Here is an 18,927-nt window from a genome sequence, read left to right as displayed (position 1 = left end):
GATTTTTATCACTCCCAACCATATCCTTGTGCCTGCTCTGTGGAACCCGTTGTCTCCCTCCACTAGCCTCCTGCCCTTTGCAACCACTGATAACTATTGCTTTCAGTACAGTTTTGCCTGTTCTTAAACGTCATATGAAAGGGATCACAAAAAAAAAAAAAAGGGATCACAGAGCATGGAGCTGTTTGTGTCTGACTTCATTTAATTAGTATAATGTTTTTTAGTTCATTCATGCTGCTATCTACACCAATGGTTTGATTTTTTTACTGCTGAGTGGTAGCTTACTGTAGAATGTACTATTCTTGGGCTCTCCATTCACCGAACATTTGGGTTTGGGTTGTTGTCAAGTGTGAATAAAGCTTCTGTACACATTTGTGTGCAGGTGTTTGGGCAGACACATGCTTTCATTTATCTTGGTGAAAAACCTAGAGGAAACTTCAAACTGTTGCCAAAGCGGTGTTCCCATCAGCATCATGTGGGCATTTCACTTGCTTTGTGTTCTTGCCAATACCTCTCTCTCTCTTCTTAAATCCATTCTCAGTAGGTATGTTAGTGGCTTCTCACTGTGGTTTCTATTTGCATTTTAATGTGCTTATTCAACATGAAAATCTCTACTCTGGTAAAATGTGAGTTCACATCCTTGTTGCCAGAATATTGTCTTTATATATTCTGGTTTCAAGTCGTCAGGTATATATGTGGCAAATATTTTGTCCCAGTCTGTGTCTTATTTTTTCACTTTCTTTACAGTGCATTTCAAAGAATATTTTTTTTTTACTCCTATGCCTTGGGCTTCTTGTATCTTATCTAAGAATTCATTTCCTAACCCAAGGTCAGAAATGTTTTCTCCTAGGTTTCATTCCAGAAACTTTATAGTTTAATATTTTATATTTGGGTCTATGATGAGTTGTGAGTGGTTTTTGTGTATGGTGCTCTCTACAAGTCGGGGTATATTGTTTTCATATGGCTGTCCAAATGTTCCAGCATCATTTTTGAAAGGAACATCTTTCTCCAGCCAATTATCTAGGATACCTTTTTTTTTAATAAATTAATTTTTTATTGGTGTTCAATTTACCAACATACAGAATAACACCCAGTACTCATCCCGTCAAGTGTCCCCCTCAGTGCCTGTCACCTACTCACCCCCACCCCCCGCCCTCCTCTCCTTCCACCACCCCTAGTTCGTTTCCCAGAGTTAGGGGTCTTTATGTTCTGTCTCCCTTTCTGATATTTCCCACATATTTCTTCTCCCTTCTCTTATATTCCCTTTCACTATTATTTATATTCCCCAAATGAATGAGAACATACACTGTTTGTCCTTCCCCGATTGACTTACTTCACTCAGCATAATACCCTCCAGTTCCATCCACCTTGAAGCAAATGGTGGGTATTTGTCGTTTCTAATGGCTGAGGAATATTCCATTGTATACATAAACCACATCTTCTTTATCCATTCATCTTTCGATGGACACCGAGGCTCCTTCCACAGTTTGGCTACTGTGACCATTGCTGCTAGAAACATCGGGGTGCAGGTGTCCCGGCGTTTCATTGCATCTGAATCTTTGGGGTAAACCTCCAACAGTGCAATTGCTGGGTCGTAGGGCAGATCTATTTTTAACTCTTTGAGGAACCTCCACACGGTTTTCCAGAGTGGCTGCACCAGTTCACATTCCCACCAACAGTGTAAGAGGGTTCCCCTTTCTCCACATCCTCTCCAACATTTGTGGTTTCCTGCCTTGTTAATTTTCCCCATTCTCACTGGTGTGGGGTGGTATCTCATTGTGGTTTTGATTTGTATTTCCCTGATGGCAAGTGATGCAGAGCATTTTCTCATGTGCTTGTTGGCCATGACTATGTCTTCCTCTGTGAGATTTCTCTTCATGTCTTTTGCCCATTTCATGATTGGATTGTTTGTTTCTTTGGTGTTGAGTTTAATAAGTTCTTTGTAGATCTTGGATACTACCTTTATCTGATACGTCTGTTAAGACTCAATTGACCAAATATGTGTGTGTCAGCGTTCGGATGTTCCTTTGTATTCCATTGATACAACAGTCTAGTCTTATACCAATATTACATTGTCTGATTAATGTACCTGCACAGTAAGAATTGAAATCAAATACTTTGACTCATCCAGCTTTGTTTTTTGTTTTTTTGTTTTTTGCTTTAGCTACTCGAGATCATTGGCACTTTCAAATAGTTTGTAAAATCTATTTGTGAATTTTTATAAACATGCCTGTTGGGACTTTGATTAGCTTTCTGCTCAACTGATAAATCAATTTGGGGAGAATTTACATATTTACAATGTTGAATGTTGTCATCTGTATGCACAATATATCTCCCCATTTATTTTGATCATTTATTTCTGTCCATATTTTTGTAACTTTTGGCATTAAGATCTTGCAAATAATGTGTTAGATTTATTCTGATGTTGTATGCCATTATAAATGAATTTTTTATTTCAACCTCCCGCCGCTGTATATAGAATGATTTGGTAGACTAACATTGATAGGGGAGGAAGGGAGTAATCTGAAGGACTTCCTTCAGTAACCACAAGGTTTCACTGCTTTACAGCCTGTCTCTGGGTCTTATGCTTCCCACTGTACCACAGAGTCTAGGAAAGTGTGGATAAAATAAAACTAGTGAATGGGCTACACTGGTGCCAGGAAAGGCCTGAGGAATAGCTAAAGAACATATTTATAGAAATGTGAAGTCAGTTTTACTTCTCTTGAGCTCTGGATGATGATGTTTTACTCAATGAGGAGACACTGAAGTACGTGAAGAGGCAGGGGTACAGGGGTACAGGGTGTCAAGAGGCAGCATGGTGAAGGAGACTGCAATGAGCATACATGTCCGTCAGAAAACCACACTTTGATGCCAGCTTTGCCACCTTGGGAAGGGAGGGGGCAAGATGGCGGAGGAGTAGGGTCCCCAAGACACCTGTCCCCACCAAATTTACCTGGATAACTTTCAAATCATCCTGAAAACCTATGAATTCGGCCTGAGATTTAAAGAGAGAACATCTGGAATGCTACAGTGGGAAGAGTTCACGCTTCTATCAAGGGAGGAAGACGGGGGGGTGGTGGGTGGTCGGAATAAAGAAACAAAAAGCATCATCCAAGGGGGAGGGGCCCCGCGAGGAGCCGGGCTAAGGCCGGGGGGAGTGTCCCCAGGACAGGGAAGCCTCGTGGGGAGAAGCAGGAGCTTCACCCATCTTCCCGGGCAGAAAGGGGCTCGCAGGGAGTTAGAGCAGGACCCCAGGAGGGCGGGGATGCCCTCGGGCTCCCTGGGACACTAACAGACACCTGCGCCCCGGGGAGAGCAGCTACACCCCGCGGCCGAGCTCCCTAAGGGCTGCAGCGCGCGCCCCGCGAGGCCCGGGAGCAGCTCGGAAGGGCTCGGGCGGCGGCTCCACGTAGGGGGCTGCGCAGCCAGGAGAGCGATTCCAGCAGCTCAGGCCCCGGAGCCCAGGGCCCGGGGACACAGCCCAGGATCCGGCCTCCCCCCAGGCCAGGGCCAGGCGGAGGCCGGGAGCGCACAGGACAGCGAGGACGCTCCTGCCTCCCGGCGCCCCGAGCTGTGCAGATCGCGGCCCCGGCCCCGGAGCATCCAGGCCCCTGCGGACTGGGAGCTGCGGGAGTTACTGCGGAGCTGACTCCAGGGCTGGGGAGCTGGCCGCCGCCCCTGTGGTTGTTCCTCCTGGGGCCTCACAGGATAAACAACCCCCACTGAGCCTCACAGTGGCCTCACTGGATAAACAGGATAAACAACTTTTTTTTTTTAATTATTTATTTATTTATGATAGTCACAGAGAGAGAGAGAGAGAGAGAGGCAGAGACCTAGGCAGAGAGAGAAGCAGGCTCCATGCACCGGGAGCCCGACGTGGGATTCGATCCCGGGTCTCCAGGATCGCGCCCCGGGCCAAAGGCAGGCGCTAAACCGCTGCGCCACCCAGGGATCCCAGGATAAACAACTTTCACAGAGCAGTGCACCAGGCAGGGGGCTGGGCAGCTCCCCCAGGTGCACACACCTGAGAATCAGCACAGCAGGCCCCTCCCCCAGAAGACCAGCTGGAAGGACGGGGGAAGAGCAAGTCATTGACTAAACAGCACTGGAAAGTTCCAGGGGAAGTCGAGGTATTTACAGTATATAGAATCAGAGGATATCCCCCTTGTTTTTTGTTTTCTGTTTGCTTTCCCCCACCCTTTTTTCTTTTTTTTTCTTTTTTCTTTTTTTCTTTTTTCTCTTCTTTTTCTCCTTTTTCCAGTACAACTTGTTTTTGGCCACTCTGCACTGAGCAAAATGACTAGAAGGAAAAGCTCACCTCAAAAGAAAGAATCAGAAACAGTCCTTTCTCCCACAGAGTTACAAAATTTGGATGACAATTCGATGTCAGAGAGCCAATTCAGAAGCACAATTATAAAGCTACTGGTGGCTCTAGAAAAAACCATAAAGGACTCAAGAGACTTCATGACTGCAGAATTTAGATCTAATGAGGCCGAAATTAAAAATCAATTAAATGAGATGCAATCCAAACTAGAGGTCCTAATGACGAGGGTTAACGAGGTAGAAGAACGAGTGAATGATGTAGAAGACAAGTTGATGGCAAAGAGGGAAACTGAGGAAAAAAGAGAAAAACAATTAAAAGATCATGAGGATAGGATAAGGGAAATAAATGACAGCCTCAGAAGGAAAAATCTACATTTAATTGGGGTTCCCAAGGATGCCGAAAAGGACAGAGGTCCAGAATATGTATTTGAACAAATCATAGCTGAAAAATTTCCTAACCTGGGAAGGGAAACAGGCATTCAGGTCCAGGAAATAGAGAGATCCCCCCCTAAAATCAATAAAAACCACTCAACACCTTGACATTTAATAGTGAAACTTGCAAATTCCAAAGATAAAGAGAAGATCCTTAAAGCAGCAAGAGACAAAAAATCTCTTTTATGGGGAGAAATATTAGATTAACAGCAGACCTCTCCACAGAGACCTGGCAGGCCAGAAAGGGCTGGCAGGATATATTCAGGATCCTAAATGAGAAGAACATGCAGCCAAGAATACTTTATCCAGTAAGGCTCTCATTCAGAATAGAAGGAGAGATAAAGAGCTTCCAGCTTTGCCACCTTGGCCAAGTGAGAGAAGCACTCTCTAAAACCAATCTGTAAAAAAGGCCCACAGGGAGGGATTTCTACCATGATGTGCATAAAAGGCATAGCACAGTGACCACAGTAATAAGCAGGCAATTTAAGTAGTTGTTATGTTTGTGCCCCACACTGCGAAGCATCAAGAATTTTGCTCTATTTACAAACTAACAAGTTAGCCTGTTACTATTTCATGGATAGGTGCAGAAGACAAGGGATTCCTGGATCTGAGATGGAGCACCTCATTACTCATGCCACACATAGTATCCAAGGGTTCATGTTTGACTGTGTTCCATGGTGGGTAGGAGGGGCCAACACGGGCAGACCTACATGGACATCTACACATGCAGTTGTATTGTGTTGGAGGAGAGAGACCTGGTCAGGAGTCAATTATTTTGGGGAGCTAGCAGCAGATAAGCCAGTGCTCCTCTCCTGGAGTTTGTTCAGTGGTCTCCTTGAGCTATCTGATGGCCTGTGTGACTAACTACATATGCCTTGTGGTCTAACACACTGAGCAACAATCCAGAGGGCGCCCAAGGCCCATGGCAGACTGTCTTTCCCAATAACATAGTTATTAATTTTAAAAATTCACTATAAAATGAGAATGCCTTAATGCTTATAAAAATTTCATATCCAGGGCTTGAACACCATTGAGTGATAAGGCATTCATAACTTCAAAGAGGCCTTATTTCTTCTATGAGCAACTGTGAAATAATGCCTGCTGCTCCAACTTGTATTCACCATTCCTTGGAGCTCCCAAGGTGTGTCCTATGCTTCTCTGACATGAGAACCCTTCAAATATTTGAATACCATTGCAGTTGCCCTATATTTTCTATAATCTGAGTGGACCACCTATAAAACATTGTAATTATTATATAGAATTTAAGGCATGATAATCTCCATTCTAAGTACTCTCTATATATTAATTCTATACATATTAACTTATATTACCAGCACTATAAGGAATATGTACTTTTTTGCCTGTTTTATAGATGAGCACACTGGGGAGACAAAGACTAGAAGAACTGGCTGTGGACACAGTGAGGCAGGAGTGGAGGTGCCCCTTGAGATGCAGAGCTTGTGTTCTTAACCATGGGTCACACTGCCTGCCTCCAGAATCCACCCTCACGCCTACTGAAATATTTCTTTACTTATCTATCCTTGTATATCAATCACCAGTTTTTTTTCTGCTTTGTCAGGAAGTCTTAAAGAAAAATTAAAGAGAGATTCTGCATATACTATATCAGGTGTTTGGGTGTAAAGCAATGAAGAAAGCAGTGACGTGACTAGTCAGGTAGAAATTACATAAAATCACCAATTATAAAGGGTTTCTAAAAGGAAAAAAACAGTGAGTTTACTAAAATAGCTAAAATACTCCTTTCCTATCTCAAATCTAATCACAGGGTTAATAGCAGGTTCTATTTTATTTCCAACCCAGAGGTGCACTTGGAAAGAAGATTGATCCAGGAAAACAGCGACCTCATCCTAAATCAGGTTTTGTTTTATTTTAAGAGTGGGGAGACAGAGAGGGTGAGGAGGGGCAGAGGGAGAGGGAGCGAGAATCTTAGGCAGGCTACACACCCAGCAGGAAGCCCAATGTGGGGCTTGATCTCAAGACTCTGAGACCATGACCTAAGCCAAAATCAAGAGTCAGATACTTAACTGACAGAGCCACTCAGGCACCCCTAAGTCAGTTTTTACCTCAAGTTGGCAACCACTCGACCTTATAAGCCTTCGACGTCTCTGGGCCACATTTCACCTTTGGAAATGCAGGGGTTAGGTGAGACAGTATCTAAGCGTATGCCAAGCCCTACAGGTCGATGATGCTACTACATAGAAGAAGTTCACACACTTTCTCACCTACATCTTTAAAAATCACTTACACACTCAGTAAGATAATATATAATATCATAAATCTATTACTAACAATAATTGTAACTAGTTAAAAATACTCTTATTCATATAAGAAAAATGATTTTAAGTAATGTAACTGAATCAAATGGCAACATATTTGTCCTACACATACTTTTTATAAGAAAATACAAAACAGATACCTTGGCTGATGGCATGTGAAAATGTTTTAAAGGTCTATGGGACAACTGTTCTTTAGATTTCTTTCCCACTTTTGAAATGAAATACATTGCATTCATAATCACTGCGGTTAACAGCATTCATATAAGATAACTTCTATGTAAATTTTCACCAATTATCCACTTGTATCCTATGAATATGTATTAAAATGCTATTTTTTCTACAAAAGGCAATACTTTTTAAGTAACCATTGCTCTTTTTTTCAGTACTCCTTAAGTGTTTATCAACCATAACAAAATATTTATTATATGAGATTTTTTAAAAAATAAGATGCAGTTATATAAAGAGAATAAGAACTCAATAAAGAGGGATGACTGGGTGGCTCAGTGGTTGAGCGTCTGCCTTCATTCCTCTCAGGGCGTGATTCCGGAGTCCTTGGATGGATTCCCACATTGGGCTCCCTTCAGGGAGCCTGCTTCTCCCTCTGCCTATGTCTCTGCCTCTCTCTTTGTGTCTCTCATGAATAAAAAAAGAGAGAATTCGATAAAGAAAAAGAAACATATAAAGGATAAGAAGAAATAAACCAAATTAAGAGTAGTTTCATAAAAAACATGGACTACTGATGACGATGGATTTCACAGACCCCTCACCTTAGCTCAACTTTGGACAGGCTCCTCCCTAACTCTAGACTGTTAGCGCTAGAGTGCTTATTTTAGAGAACTTTCCATTGTAAATTCTTTCTTTATCCTTCTGAGATGTAAATATTCTACAATCCTTTTTTTTAAAGATTTTATTTATTCATGAGACACACACACACACACAGAGAGAGAGAGAGAGAGAGAGAGAGAGGCAGAGACATAGGCAGAGGGAGAAGCAGGCTCCAAGCAGGGAGCCTGACGTGGGACTTGATCCCGGGTCTCCAGGATCAGGCTCTGGGCTGAAGGCGGCGCTAAACTGCTAAGCCATCTGGGCTGCCCAATATTCTACAATCCTGCAATGTCCTTCTCAAGGACCTGAGAGCCATTCTGTTGGAATGTAACCATCAGGATTGACAGAAGGAGCCCCAGTCTCCTGGTCTCTGTGGGAAGAAAGGAGCCTCATTTCCTTAAGCACCAGCTAGCAAACTATGGATGGCCTCCTCACTAGGATCAGCCTTCCTGCTAACATCTCCCCAGGCTTTTCCACAAGCTCATCCCAGCATTTAAAAGCTCCCTGGCCTTTTGTATCCAGAGTTAAGTTTGCTCTTTCTCCCCCATTGCAATAGTCTTGAATAAAGTCTTCGTTTCATCTTTAATTTCTCTGGTATAACTTTTCTTGGACATGAGTGAGTTTTTTCATGCTTCTATATGTTTTTCTGCATTTTCCAAATTTTCCTCCATGAGAAAATTTTATTTTGATTATATAAAAAAGTATTAGGAATACAAATTCATCAATGAAAAAGAATAAAAATAGGATTGAAAAAGTATATTTTCTAAAAAAAAAAAAAAAAAGGCTTTGGTAAAGCAAATTCCACAATCATAAAGAAAATGAAAAGCAACCATCCAAGGACAGTTTAGGTAAAACTGGGGATAGACTGCTTTAACTTGACCGTGGATAAAACTGCATGGGACTATACCAGCAGGCAATCAATTTGTGAACTCTACTGGATTTATTCAAGATGTACTTTTTCTATAAACATAAAAGGCATTTCATGCAGAGAAAATATTCCTGTAGGAACTGAGATTTTATTTCTGAAAATGGAAACAGGAATGTAATAAAATATAACTATCAAAAGTGACAATTATTGCCCAGTATGACTATGGCAATTTTAGAAAACTATAGAAAACAAGCAAAATTGACTATATTGGGATATATTAAGCCAACAAAGAAAAAACTCTCATTGATTCAAATGGGAAGAATGGCATATGTGACCCAGTTATTTTGGTGGTAAAGTAATGTACTGAATAGATAGTTCTCAATTTTAACCCTAAGAACACAGCTACATAAATTATTTACTATAGGGAATTTGGGCTTTTCTGAATCTAAAAAATAATGATCCAAAGTTTAATTTTGAAAGAAATAGTTCTTGGAGAGCTTTGAGTTAATTAATATCTTCCCCCCCCTCAAAAAATGACTTTAGTTTTTAAAGTAAAAAAAAAAAAAAAAAAAAAAAATTAAAAAAAACTTTGGTAAAATATTACTTGTGTTTAAAAAACAAAAATGTCAGGTGCCTGGGTAGCTCAGTAGGTTAAGCCTCTGACTCTTGATCTCTACTCAGGTCTTGATCTCAGGGTCATGAGTTCAAGCCCCACACTGGGCTCCATCTTAGGCACAAAGCCTACTTTAAAAAAAAAAGTCAATGTGTCTCTCTTATGGTTAAGCGGGAAATGACACTATTTTAAGACATTCTATATTTATCTAGTAGTTCTCAACAGGTATTTGCAAAGAAATCTTAAAAATCTAACTTAAAATGAGTTGAATGTAGCAACTCTGTGAATATGTCATGTTATACTGTGAAAAGTGACTGTCTAGCATAATTTATTTTTCTGAATAGGTATCTGATGAATTTATGTGAAACATTACCATCATTCATTTGAGTAAATAATAATCTGCATTTCAGACATTTTTAGTAAGTCAATTTGATAGGATTTGGTAAAACTTACTTATCAGAGCAAGCAGGAGAACATATGCACATGTGTGCACACAGTGTGTGCAAAGTGAATGTGTACACTCTCAGCATATAATATAAAAAGAGAAGAAAATGGTGGTAAGTGGAATATGCTGCTTTGAAAGGTAGTGAGTTCCCATCTCTGGAGCAGCTTCAACTGTAGGAAAAGAAAATGAATAGAAATGGAAACATCTCCCTCTACCTTCACCCTCTCTCTACCTTCACCTTAACCCAAGTTTAATTTTCAACCAACTTGGGAAGACCAACTAGTTATCCAACCATGTTTGAGGGATAGCATAAATGGTTTAAAATTGGAAATCAGATTAAATAATTCTCAAGGTCTCATTATGTCCCTGTATTGTGTGACATTTCTCTCTGTCCTTCTCTGGACCACAGAATCCATTTTTACCTGCAAATTCACATGGAAGTGATTGACGGCTTTATCAAGACTTTGTAATACAAAGCTTCCAAAGACTCTGAAGAATCAAGGGCTTGGAGTCTGGTCTGACTTTATCTTGGGTGATGTTATTTTACTGAAAATGGTCACTGAAGCTTGTGCTGATTTTGAAAATGTTCAGGTCATTCAAGGTCAGTAGTAAATGTAGAAGAACAATTGCCTCACAGGAATAACCAGAGATGTGGTGTTCAACCATCAGGAGCAAGGAAATTAATGCCTATAGCACAATTGTCCCTACAGGTCTAAGAGTAAAAATGCACTTTTCAGTATTGCTTATCCAAGCGTCCTGGCAGAAATTACTAGGAGGCATTTCTATAAAGAAAGCCCCCAGGTACGATGTTGAGGCATGGGTCAAAGGCTATGTCCCTCATTTGCAACTCCATTTTTTTTATATAGATTTGTATGCCAAGACAGTGCACACCATGAGTCTAGGAAGACACTCAAGACAATCTTCCGGAGCCTGTTCCCACCTTAGGTTGGGGAGCATGAACAAAGAATGCAAAGACTGTGGTTCTAATCGCAGCTACTAACCCACTATCCCCATAAGTCTGTCACACCTCCCAGTTTCTGTTTTTCCATAAAACGAAGCTAGATAATTACATCATTTCACCCTAAGTCATGGAATTTAAATGAAGATCAATGGAAATGATTACTGAAATTTCACTGATATGCAAATCGTGTTTATTCTCATTGAGCAACAAAGGCCATAGTAGAAATCCTTGTGTAGCCACAGCTGCCTTGCTTCTAAATAAATGCACATGGGGCTTGTTTCAAAAAATGTAAGGCTTTCCATATCGTCTATTCCCAGACTGTTGTGAGTCTCAGGTTTTACTGAGATCAAGAACACATTGCATACTCATACTCTGCCTCTTACAAAGCCCCACAGGTTATTTCTCCTTATTGATGGCCACTTGGCCTATGCGCCTTGGGACCCACCTACGTCCAGCACCTGTCCTTGTATCCCCAGCCCTGCTCAGTTCTGCCTCATTCCAGACTTTTCCCAGTCACATCTTGTCTCCATCCCCAATGCCACATGACTCAAGCCCTGGAGAGCCAGCCCCAGGCAACCTAATCAAAGGATGCTCCCCCTCAAAACTGGTCTTCTCTGGGATTGGATTTTTCTTTCCAGTTGCTTAGAAAATAAGGTTGTCTCTGTATGGTCAGTTTGAAAACACCAAATGAAAGCTTAATTCTATTGTCTTAGCTTATAGCTAGAAGGTTTTTATTCTTTAGATGATTATGCTGACAGTTCACAGATTAATGAAAAACATCTGCTTTTCTTTTTGTCATTTCTCAAGCACTTATGTAGTATCACAGTGAGCCAGATAGTGCTCTAAGTGTTTCAGAAATATTAAGTCACTGAGTCATCAAGAATAACCACATCTTACCACCATCATTGTCACCCTGTGGTGTACCACAGCACAGTTCTGACCCTGACTACCTATAGCACGGACCCCGCAAGTTCAGGGCAGGGTTGCCACCCCCCACCCACTTCAGACACAGCCACAAGTTTGGGAGTCTCCATGCTCACTCACACTTCTGACCAACTAGCTATCAGTTCTGGGGCTCCCACATCTCCCTCAGATTTGATAATTCTCTAGAACAACTCACAGAGCTCAGGAATGGACTATACTTATTATGACAGCTTTCTTAGGGAGGGTCCGAATCGGGGTCAAACATACACACAGACACTCAAGGTGAGGTGTGGGAATCAGGGCACATCACCCTCCAGGTATGCAGAGGTGTTCACCAACCTCTGTTGGCACAGTCTTCCTTGAGGTTTGGTTTCTAAGCATGATGGACTCCATCACTGAACTCGGCTTCCTGTCCTCCTCCCCTCCTAGAGGCCGGGCTGCTCACAGCTCAGTCATTTAATCACAACATTGGATTTTCTGCCATGACCAGCCCCCACCCTGGGGCACCTTGTTAACATAAATTCAAGTGAGATCCCAGGGATCTTGGGATCCCCCACAACAGAGGCAGTCCTATGGCAAGGATTGAGCATCTCCCTTCCCAGGAAGCAAGGAGAAAGGACCGAATAAATGCTTTACAGCACCCACATTTTACACTTGAGGGGACATGTGGCAAAGACTTTGCTAAATTGCCTAAGTCACAGAGCCAGCAGGTGCAAAGCCAGCACCCAAACCAGGATGTGTGGCTCTGGGGTCTCTGTCCATAGTGACTACAGTATGTGGCCTCACAGGTCGCTTCTGGGAGTCATGTAGACATTCAGAACAAGACCAAGGGTTTGATGAATAATATGATGGAAAGATGGGAAATAATGGCTCCATGTTGTTCCATTTGACTTGAGCTTTTAGCTTAAAAGTGGAACAGCGGTCAACTAGATTGCAAGGAGCCTTCATGGTTCTCATTTCTGTAGAAAGGAAATGTTTTCCTAATAACAGACTGTCTTCTTAGGTTGTGATACACTTATGCTAAACTGGCACTATTCTGCACCTAAAGCTGACTGGCTATAACAGGGAAACTCAAGTCAGCAATCTCCTCTTTCAAGCCAAATTAGAAGTTTTCAAATTGCAAATAAAAATGACCACCTCACTGAAACAATATGAGAGTGGGTACGTGTGACATGAGTCAAGTTACTTAAGTTCTGACTCTCAGACAGGGATGTATAACATAGGGATAGAACCCAAAGTATTTGTGTTACCTCTGGAACTCATACTGTATGTTAACTAAATTAGATTTAAATAAATATTTTTTAAAAAGCATTTGTGTTGTATGTGTCAATATGTTTAAACTTAAAAACTTATAAAGATAAAAAATGTCATGAGAATAAAAGATTCAGCACACAGAATATGGTGGATGATACCATAATGGTGTTGTAAGGCGACGCATGGAAACTACACTTGCGGTGAGCACAGCATATAGGATGTTGAATCACTGTGTTGTACACCAGGAACTAATGTAACATTGTATGTCAATGATACCCAAATTTTAAAAATTCACAACAACAACCACAAAATGAAAGAAAGAGCGTACTTGTGTTGTTCTGCAGATTAAATGCGATGATCCATGTAAACACTCTGCACAAGTCCTGATGTCCGGTCACGACACAAGACCCATGAATCAGTGAACCCCCACAACTGTTCAGTGAGCAACTCCTCCCCACCAGGTACTATGCAGAATTGCTGCAGATTCAACCAGGACCCCGTGAAAAAGAGTATTCGAACAAAACGTTGGGACATATCAGACTTTTCAGTGATGACAGACCCTAGGAGTGCATGTCCATGTTGAAACACCACAGGGCACATTCTGTCAAAGCTGTCTCATCAATGGTAGTCACTGTACACTCGACCCTGAGGTCTACGTCAGGACACGAAAAACTGCACAGAGAGGAAGCAAGAAGGCAAGAAAGAACAGATGGGGGGACAGCGGTCAAGTATGACAAGAGTTGCTGCAAATTTGAAGCAGAGAGGGGAAGCCTCAAAGCTTCACAGACAGGGAAGGTAGTAGCTGAGAGGACTCTGGTTAAATCTAATCTGCTCATTTTGAGACACAAACTTGAAAGTGAGGCAACAGACACCTTAATAATGCTCATGTAATAGAAGATATCTTAGGAACATGGAATATGGGGTGCCTGGGTGGCTCAGTCCATTAAGCATTTGACTATTGGTTTCAGCTGAGGTTGTGATATTGAGGTTTTGGGATCGAGACCCGTGTCCAGCTTTGCACTCAGCCCTTGGTCTGCTTTGGATTTTCTCTCTCCTCTCCCCCACCCCTTCCCACTTGGGCTCTCTCTCTCTCTGTCAAATACATAAATAAAATATATTTTTAAGAAACATGGAATATGGAACAATTCAATAATATAGGAATTTCCTCTTGATTAAAGAAAGGGTTGCTGCTCACAGTGGGCCATAGCATGAGTGACGTGCTTATTCTAACTAACTCGTGTGTAATCTAGCACACAAATCCTTACAGGACAAGTCGTAGGAGTTGATATTGGAAAGGGAATTTGACTTGTATGCTGAGGTATCAGAAACTATTCAATTATTTCTTAAAATTTTAGTAAAATATATCTTAGGATAATGTGAAAGGAGTGAGTTATTCTAGCAAGAAAGAGGAAGTTGGATTTAACACTGAAATTGGCAATGATAATTCCGATGTGGTAATGCAAGTTAAGTCCTCAGGATGAGGGCTGCCTATTGACGGTGGGCAGAGCCTTTCTGAAGAAAAACATCAGACTATATGGAGAAGAAGGGAAGGCCATTAAGTTTTTTCCAATCTCACATCTCTTATAATAGTTTGCACTATTCTTTCTTGGGCAAAGTAATGAGCTGAAAGGAGCAGTGAGCTTCTTGTTACGCTTCTCCCACCTGAAGAAAAACCAACCAATGTGGCAACTCCTGCTTGCTCTTTCCCCTTCTCCCTGGAGTTTTATTTTGTTCTAATTCCTTCTTCACCCCCCCTAAAGCTGAGGAACTTCTAGAAACAGCTGAAGAGCGGGCTTCACATTGAAAAATTCAGATTATCAAAGCATTCGAGAAGGCACTGGGTTTAAATGAGGGCAACCTGGATTTTCACAGAATAGCATTTATTTTAATGGAGGGAACAAATAGAAACAGTTTGGGGGAAACTCAGCCCTACTGAGGTGACGAGAGAGACAGGACCAAACCCTCTGGAACACCAGGGCTGAACCACTGGCTGCAACAACTGGTGTGTGAAGAAATCCTGTTTGTAAATCATGCACAAGAGATCTGAGGAAGAAATACATTTGTGTTTTCTGTTAGTCAAGCCAGTGCTCAGATTCATTTCATCTATGTTCTCTATCAAAAGAATAGCATGTTAGGGGTGCCGGGGTGTCTCAGTCAGCTGAGCGTCTGTTTATTTATTTATCATTTGATTCTTGGTTTTAGTTCAAGTCCTGATCTCAGGGTCCTGAGATCGAGTCCTGCCTCAGGCTCTCTGCTCATCAAGGAATCTGCTTGAGATGATCCCCCTCTCCCTCTCCCACCCCCTCCCTGCTCTCTTGTGCTCTCTCCACCTTCTCTCAAACAGATAAATAAATATTTTTTAAAAAAAGAGTGGCATGTGAAAAATCTCCTACATGTTTCCATAAGTTTGTTGTCCAAACCAATCACCATTGTGGTATCAGATACACTCAAAGAAAGAAGTGCTCTTTTTTTTTTCTTAACAATACACACATTTACCAGCTTTAGAAAAAAATTTTGACCGTTACAATGTTTATGAGTTTGTTTATGGAGAAAATTGAGTGTCCATATTTGTCCTCCTGCTACAAAAGCACAGTTCAGAAGAGCAATTATACAGAGTATAATTTCTGCACTGTACCTCCTTGTTATTTTATCTTGTGTCCTCCTTCATATTTACTTTATAACACTCTAAGGACAATGAAAAACAGAAAGTCTATCAAAATTATAAATTATAAAACACATTTGACAAATGTACTTAGTTGTTAACTTTGAACTAGCCCCGTCTACGTGCAATTTTTTTCAGAGTTAAAAAATAGTTAAAAATATGATTCGGTTGTTCTTTGATTAAATTTCCTTTTTTAAAAAAGATTTTATTTACTTATTAGAGAGAGAGAGAGCACAAGTGGATGGAAGGAACAGAGGGAGAAGCCAACTCCCCACAGAGCAGGGAGCTTGATGTGGGACTCGATCCCAGGACCCTGGGATCATGACCTGAGCCAAAGGCAGATGCTTAACTGACTGAGCCACAGGTGCCCTGATTTAATTTGCAGTTCTATCTCTGAAGAAAGATAAAAGTGGACTACAATGAAAAAGCAGGTCGAAATTCAACAAAAACTCACTGCAAAGTTTCTAAGCTTTGCTCAAAGTCAATAAAAGAGAGTGTAATCAAACCAATTATATTTAATCATGTAGAACAAATAGGCCACTGATTAATCTGTTCAAAACATATTGTTGAATCAACAATATAAAAAATATACATAAAAATACTTTTTTGAGAAAATTGGTAGTTTTTTTTTTTTTTTTTTACATTTTTAAAAGCAGAAGACATAGACAAAACTATAGATACATGGATAAGTTAGTATTTATCCAAAATAACTTATTAGGAAAGAATTTGGCTTTAACTCAAACTTGAAATCTGTCTATATTTTAACAACTCTTTACCTGGAAAGCCCACAGGTAATTTGGAAACTAAAATGGAAAATACTGGGTATTGACTTTAATATCAACACTTGAAAAATAAAACTTTTCCACAGCAAATGTGTGTATTACTCCTTTCATTCTGGGGGTATCAGTTCAGTCAATATAATAATATAAACAGAATATCAACCTATTTTAACCATTGGTTTGGGGTCACTTGGTATTTATTTTGTTAACCATTCCTGACTGGACTCTAAATTTTTTTTTTAATTTTTTTTTTTATGATAGTCACAGAGAGAGAGAGAGAGAGGCAGAGACATAGGCAGAGGGAGAAGCAGGCTCCATGCACCGGGAGCCCGACGTGGGATTCGATCCCGGGTCTCCAGGATCGCGCCCTGGGCCAAAGGCAGGCGCCAAACCGCTGCGCCACCCAGGGATCCCTGGACTCTAACTTTTATTTCTATGGCCTTTTTCCTTTATCTCCCACATCAATGCGATAGTATTTTTCTTCCACCTGTGAAAACAGGAGAGCGAATGTGTTGCAGGAGCAGGCGATCTGGGTAAGATTGCTGGGCTATGAATCTTGATCTGTCATTACCCTGCTCTGTGATCTTGAGAAAATAAAAGAAGCTTAATAAGGCTTTGAGGATAGCAGATGATAATCCATGAAATTCTTAGCAGAATGTCTTACATGTTAAAAACCAAGCTTCTTTCCAACACAGCTGAAAAGTCCAATCCAATAATGAATGTGTGTCAGTAATAAGTAGAGTAAATGCATGCATTTACACACAGCTTCAGCCTCTTGAATTATCAAGAGTAATTTGTAATTAAAAGTATGTTTGAATGTGAGTGATGGCACCAGCACTGAAACAAATTTCCCTCTGAGCTCCTGTACTCCGCACGACCGCCTTCTGAGGTGTCCATTGGAAGCATCTTTTCTACTTCCTGGGAAAGGAAATCAGGTCACACTAAATCCGGCCAGTGGAACTGATTCTCTGATGGATGAATCCCAAGAGCATCTCCTTAGCTCCTCGCTCCTCATTCCTGGAGTGAGCCTGCTTGCTCCTCCTGTTGTGAGCTTTGTCTGGGTTCCTCACTGGGAGACCTGATCTGGTTCTCAGGTGCCTTGGACCTTGTTGGTTAAAGTTGCCTGCTAATGGGGTACATCATAAACCCCTCCAGCCACCATATTGAGTTATGTCCCTCCAATATAACCTCTATCACTACTGTTTGATTATTTTTCAAATTGTCTGAACCTAGATGCTGTTATTTATTCAGGGGACCCTCAAATGTTTCAGTATTAGAAGGACTCTCCATTGCCAGAAAAGAAACCTCTTCATAGAAAGTAACTTCACCAAGCTTCCACTGCTTGTATAGAGCAGATTTTGTTTTCAACCCGAAATATTTTTTGCTTATGTGTTTCCTTCTTTTGTTGAGATAGGATTCACACAGCACAAAATTCACACTTTTAAAGTGTACAATTCAGTGCTTTTTTTATGCATATTCACAAATTTGTGTAAGCAGCACATTTACTTCTAGAACATTTCCATTATCCCCAAAAGACTCTTACTGAATAAGAGTCATTTCCATTGCCCTCTGTCTCCACTCCTAGCAACCACTAATATACTTTCTATTTCTATGGATTTGCCAATTCTGGAGATCTCATGCAAATGGGGTCATACGATATGTGGCCTCTGGTATCTGCCTTCACTCACTTAGCATGACGTTTTGACATTCATCTTTGTTGCAGTATGTATCAGTATTTAAGAGGTATTTTAGACAACCAGAAATCATTGAGATTTGTACTTCACAGAGAAAAAAAAGTGAATATTTGTATTTTCTACTTTAGGAATGTAGTCACCATCATCATCACTGGAAATCTTACCATTCTGTTTAGCCAAAAACTTAAAGTATGTTTAAAATATCATGTTTGGTCTCCTGGTGACAAACCTGATCTAATAACTAAAATAATAATGTTTTAAAGAATAAGAGGATTTTCATAAAATTATGCTAAACTCATCATTGTCAACAAGTATTTTTTGGTAAGTATGTTGACATCCAGCTTCAATTTAGTTTCAAGTCTGTCTTAATACTGACTGTAAAATGGTGGTTAGCAGGGATGGTAAATAAAATAATCAACTGCTCAGTGAGCATGATCTATGATGTGAGCACTCACAGCTTGCTGGAGACAGTTGGAAGGTCATGGAGGATCTCTTCATATGGCTCCTCGGAGGCCAAGGCAGGGACAGATAAATGCTCTTTTACCCTTTCTTCCCAGGCAACTTCGGCTTTCAGCAGCATTTCTTCAATAAACTCAGATGCAGCAATATCTATAAGAAACAATGCAAAAATCAGCAAAAGTGGGTGATGAGTCCACAGAAAACTGTTCATTTTCAATAATTCTGATGTGCTTAAAATGCTAAAATTGATCAACACCTAGAGCAAAACCAAAAGCATTAAAAGTTTATAGTAGGAATAAAATCACAGTACTGCCATTTTAAAAGACAATCTTGTTTTCTATCTATGCATATTTAATTACAAATGAAAAAATATAAAAAAAATTCATTGAGTGGT

The 18,927-nt window shown here is 40.7% G+C and overlaps 1 protein-coding gene across 1 annotated transcript in view; it reads right to left on the bottom strand.

The window, feature by feature from the left end:
• The window catches only part of MYO16 (myosin XVI), a 481,192-nt gene that overhangs the window by 314,327 nt on the left and 147,938 nt on the right, over positions 1–18,927 (bottom strand). Inside the window, exon 9 of the mRNA XM_038570035.1 lies at positions 18,530–18,683. Within this exon, the coding sequence (XP_038425963.1) occupies positions 18,530–18,683 (154 nt within the window). The remainder of the gene's footprint in view (positions 1–18,529; positions 18,684–18,927) is intronic.

The sequence above is a fragment of the Canis lupus genome, chromosome 22 (assembly GCF_011100685.1).
Source record: "Canis lupus familiaris isolate Mischka breed German Shepherd chromosome 22, alternate assembly UU_Cfam_GSD_1.0, whole genome shotgun sequence".
NCBI lineage: Eukaryota > Metazoa > Chordata > Mammalia > Carnivora > Canidae > Canis > Canis lupus.
Note: the sequence above shows the minus strand (reverse complement) of the source record. Positions and strands in the feature narration are given on the sequence as shown.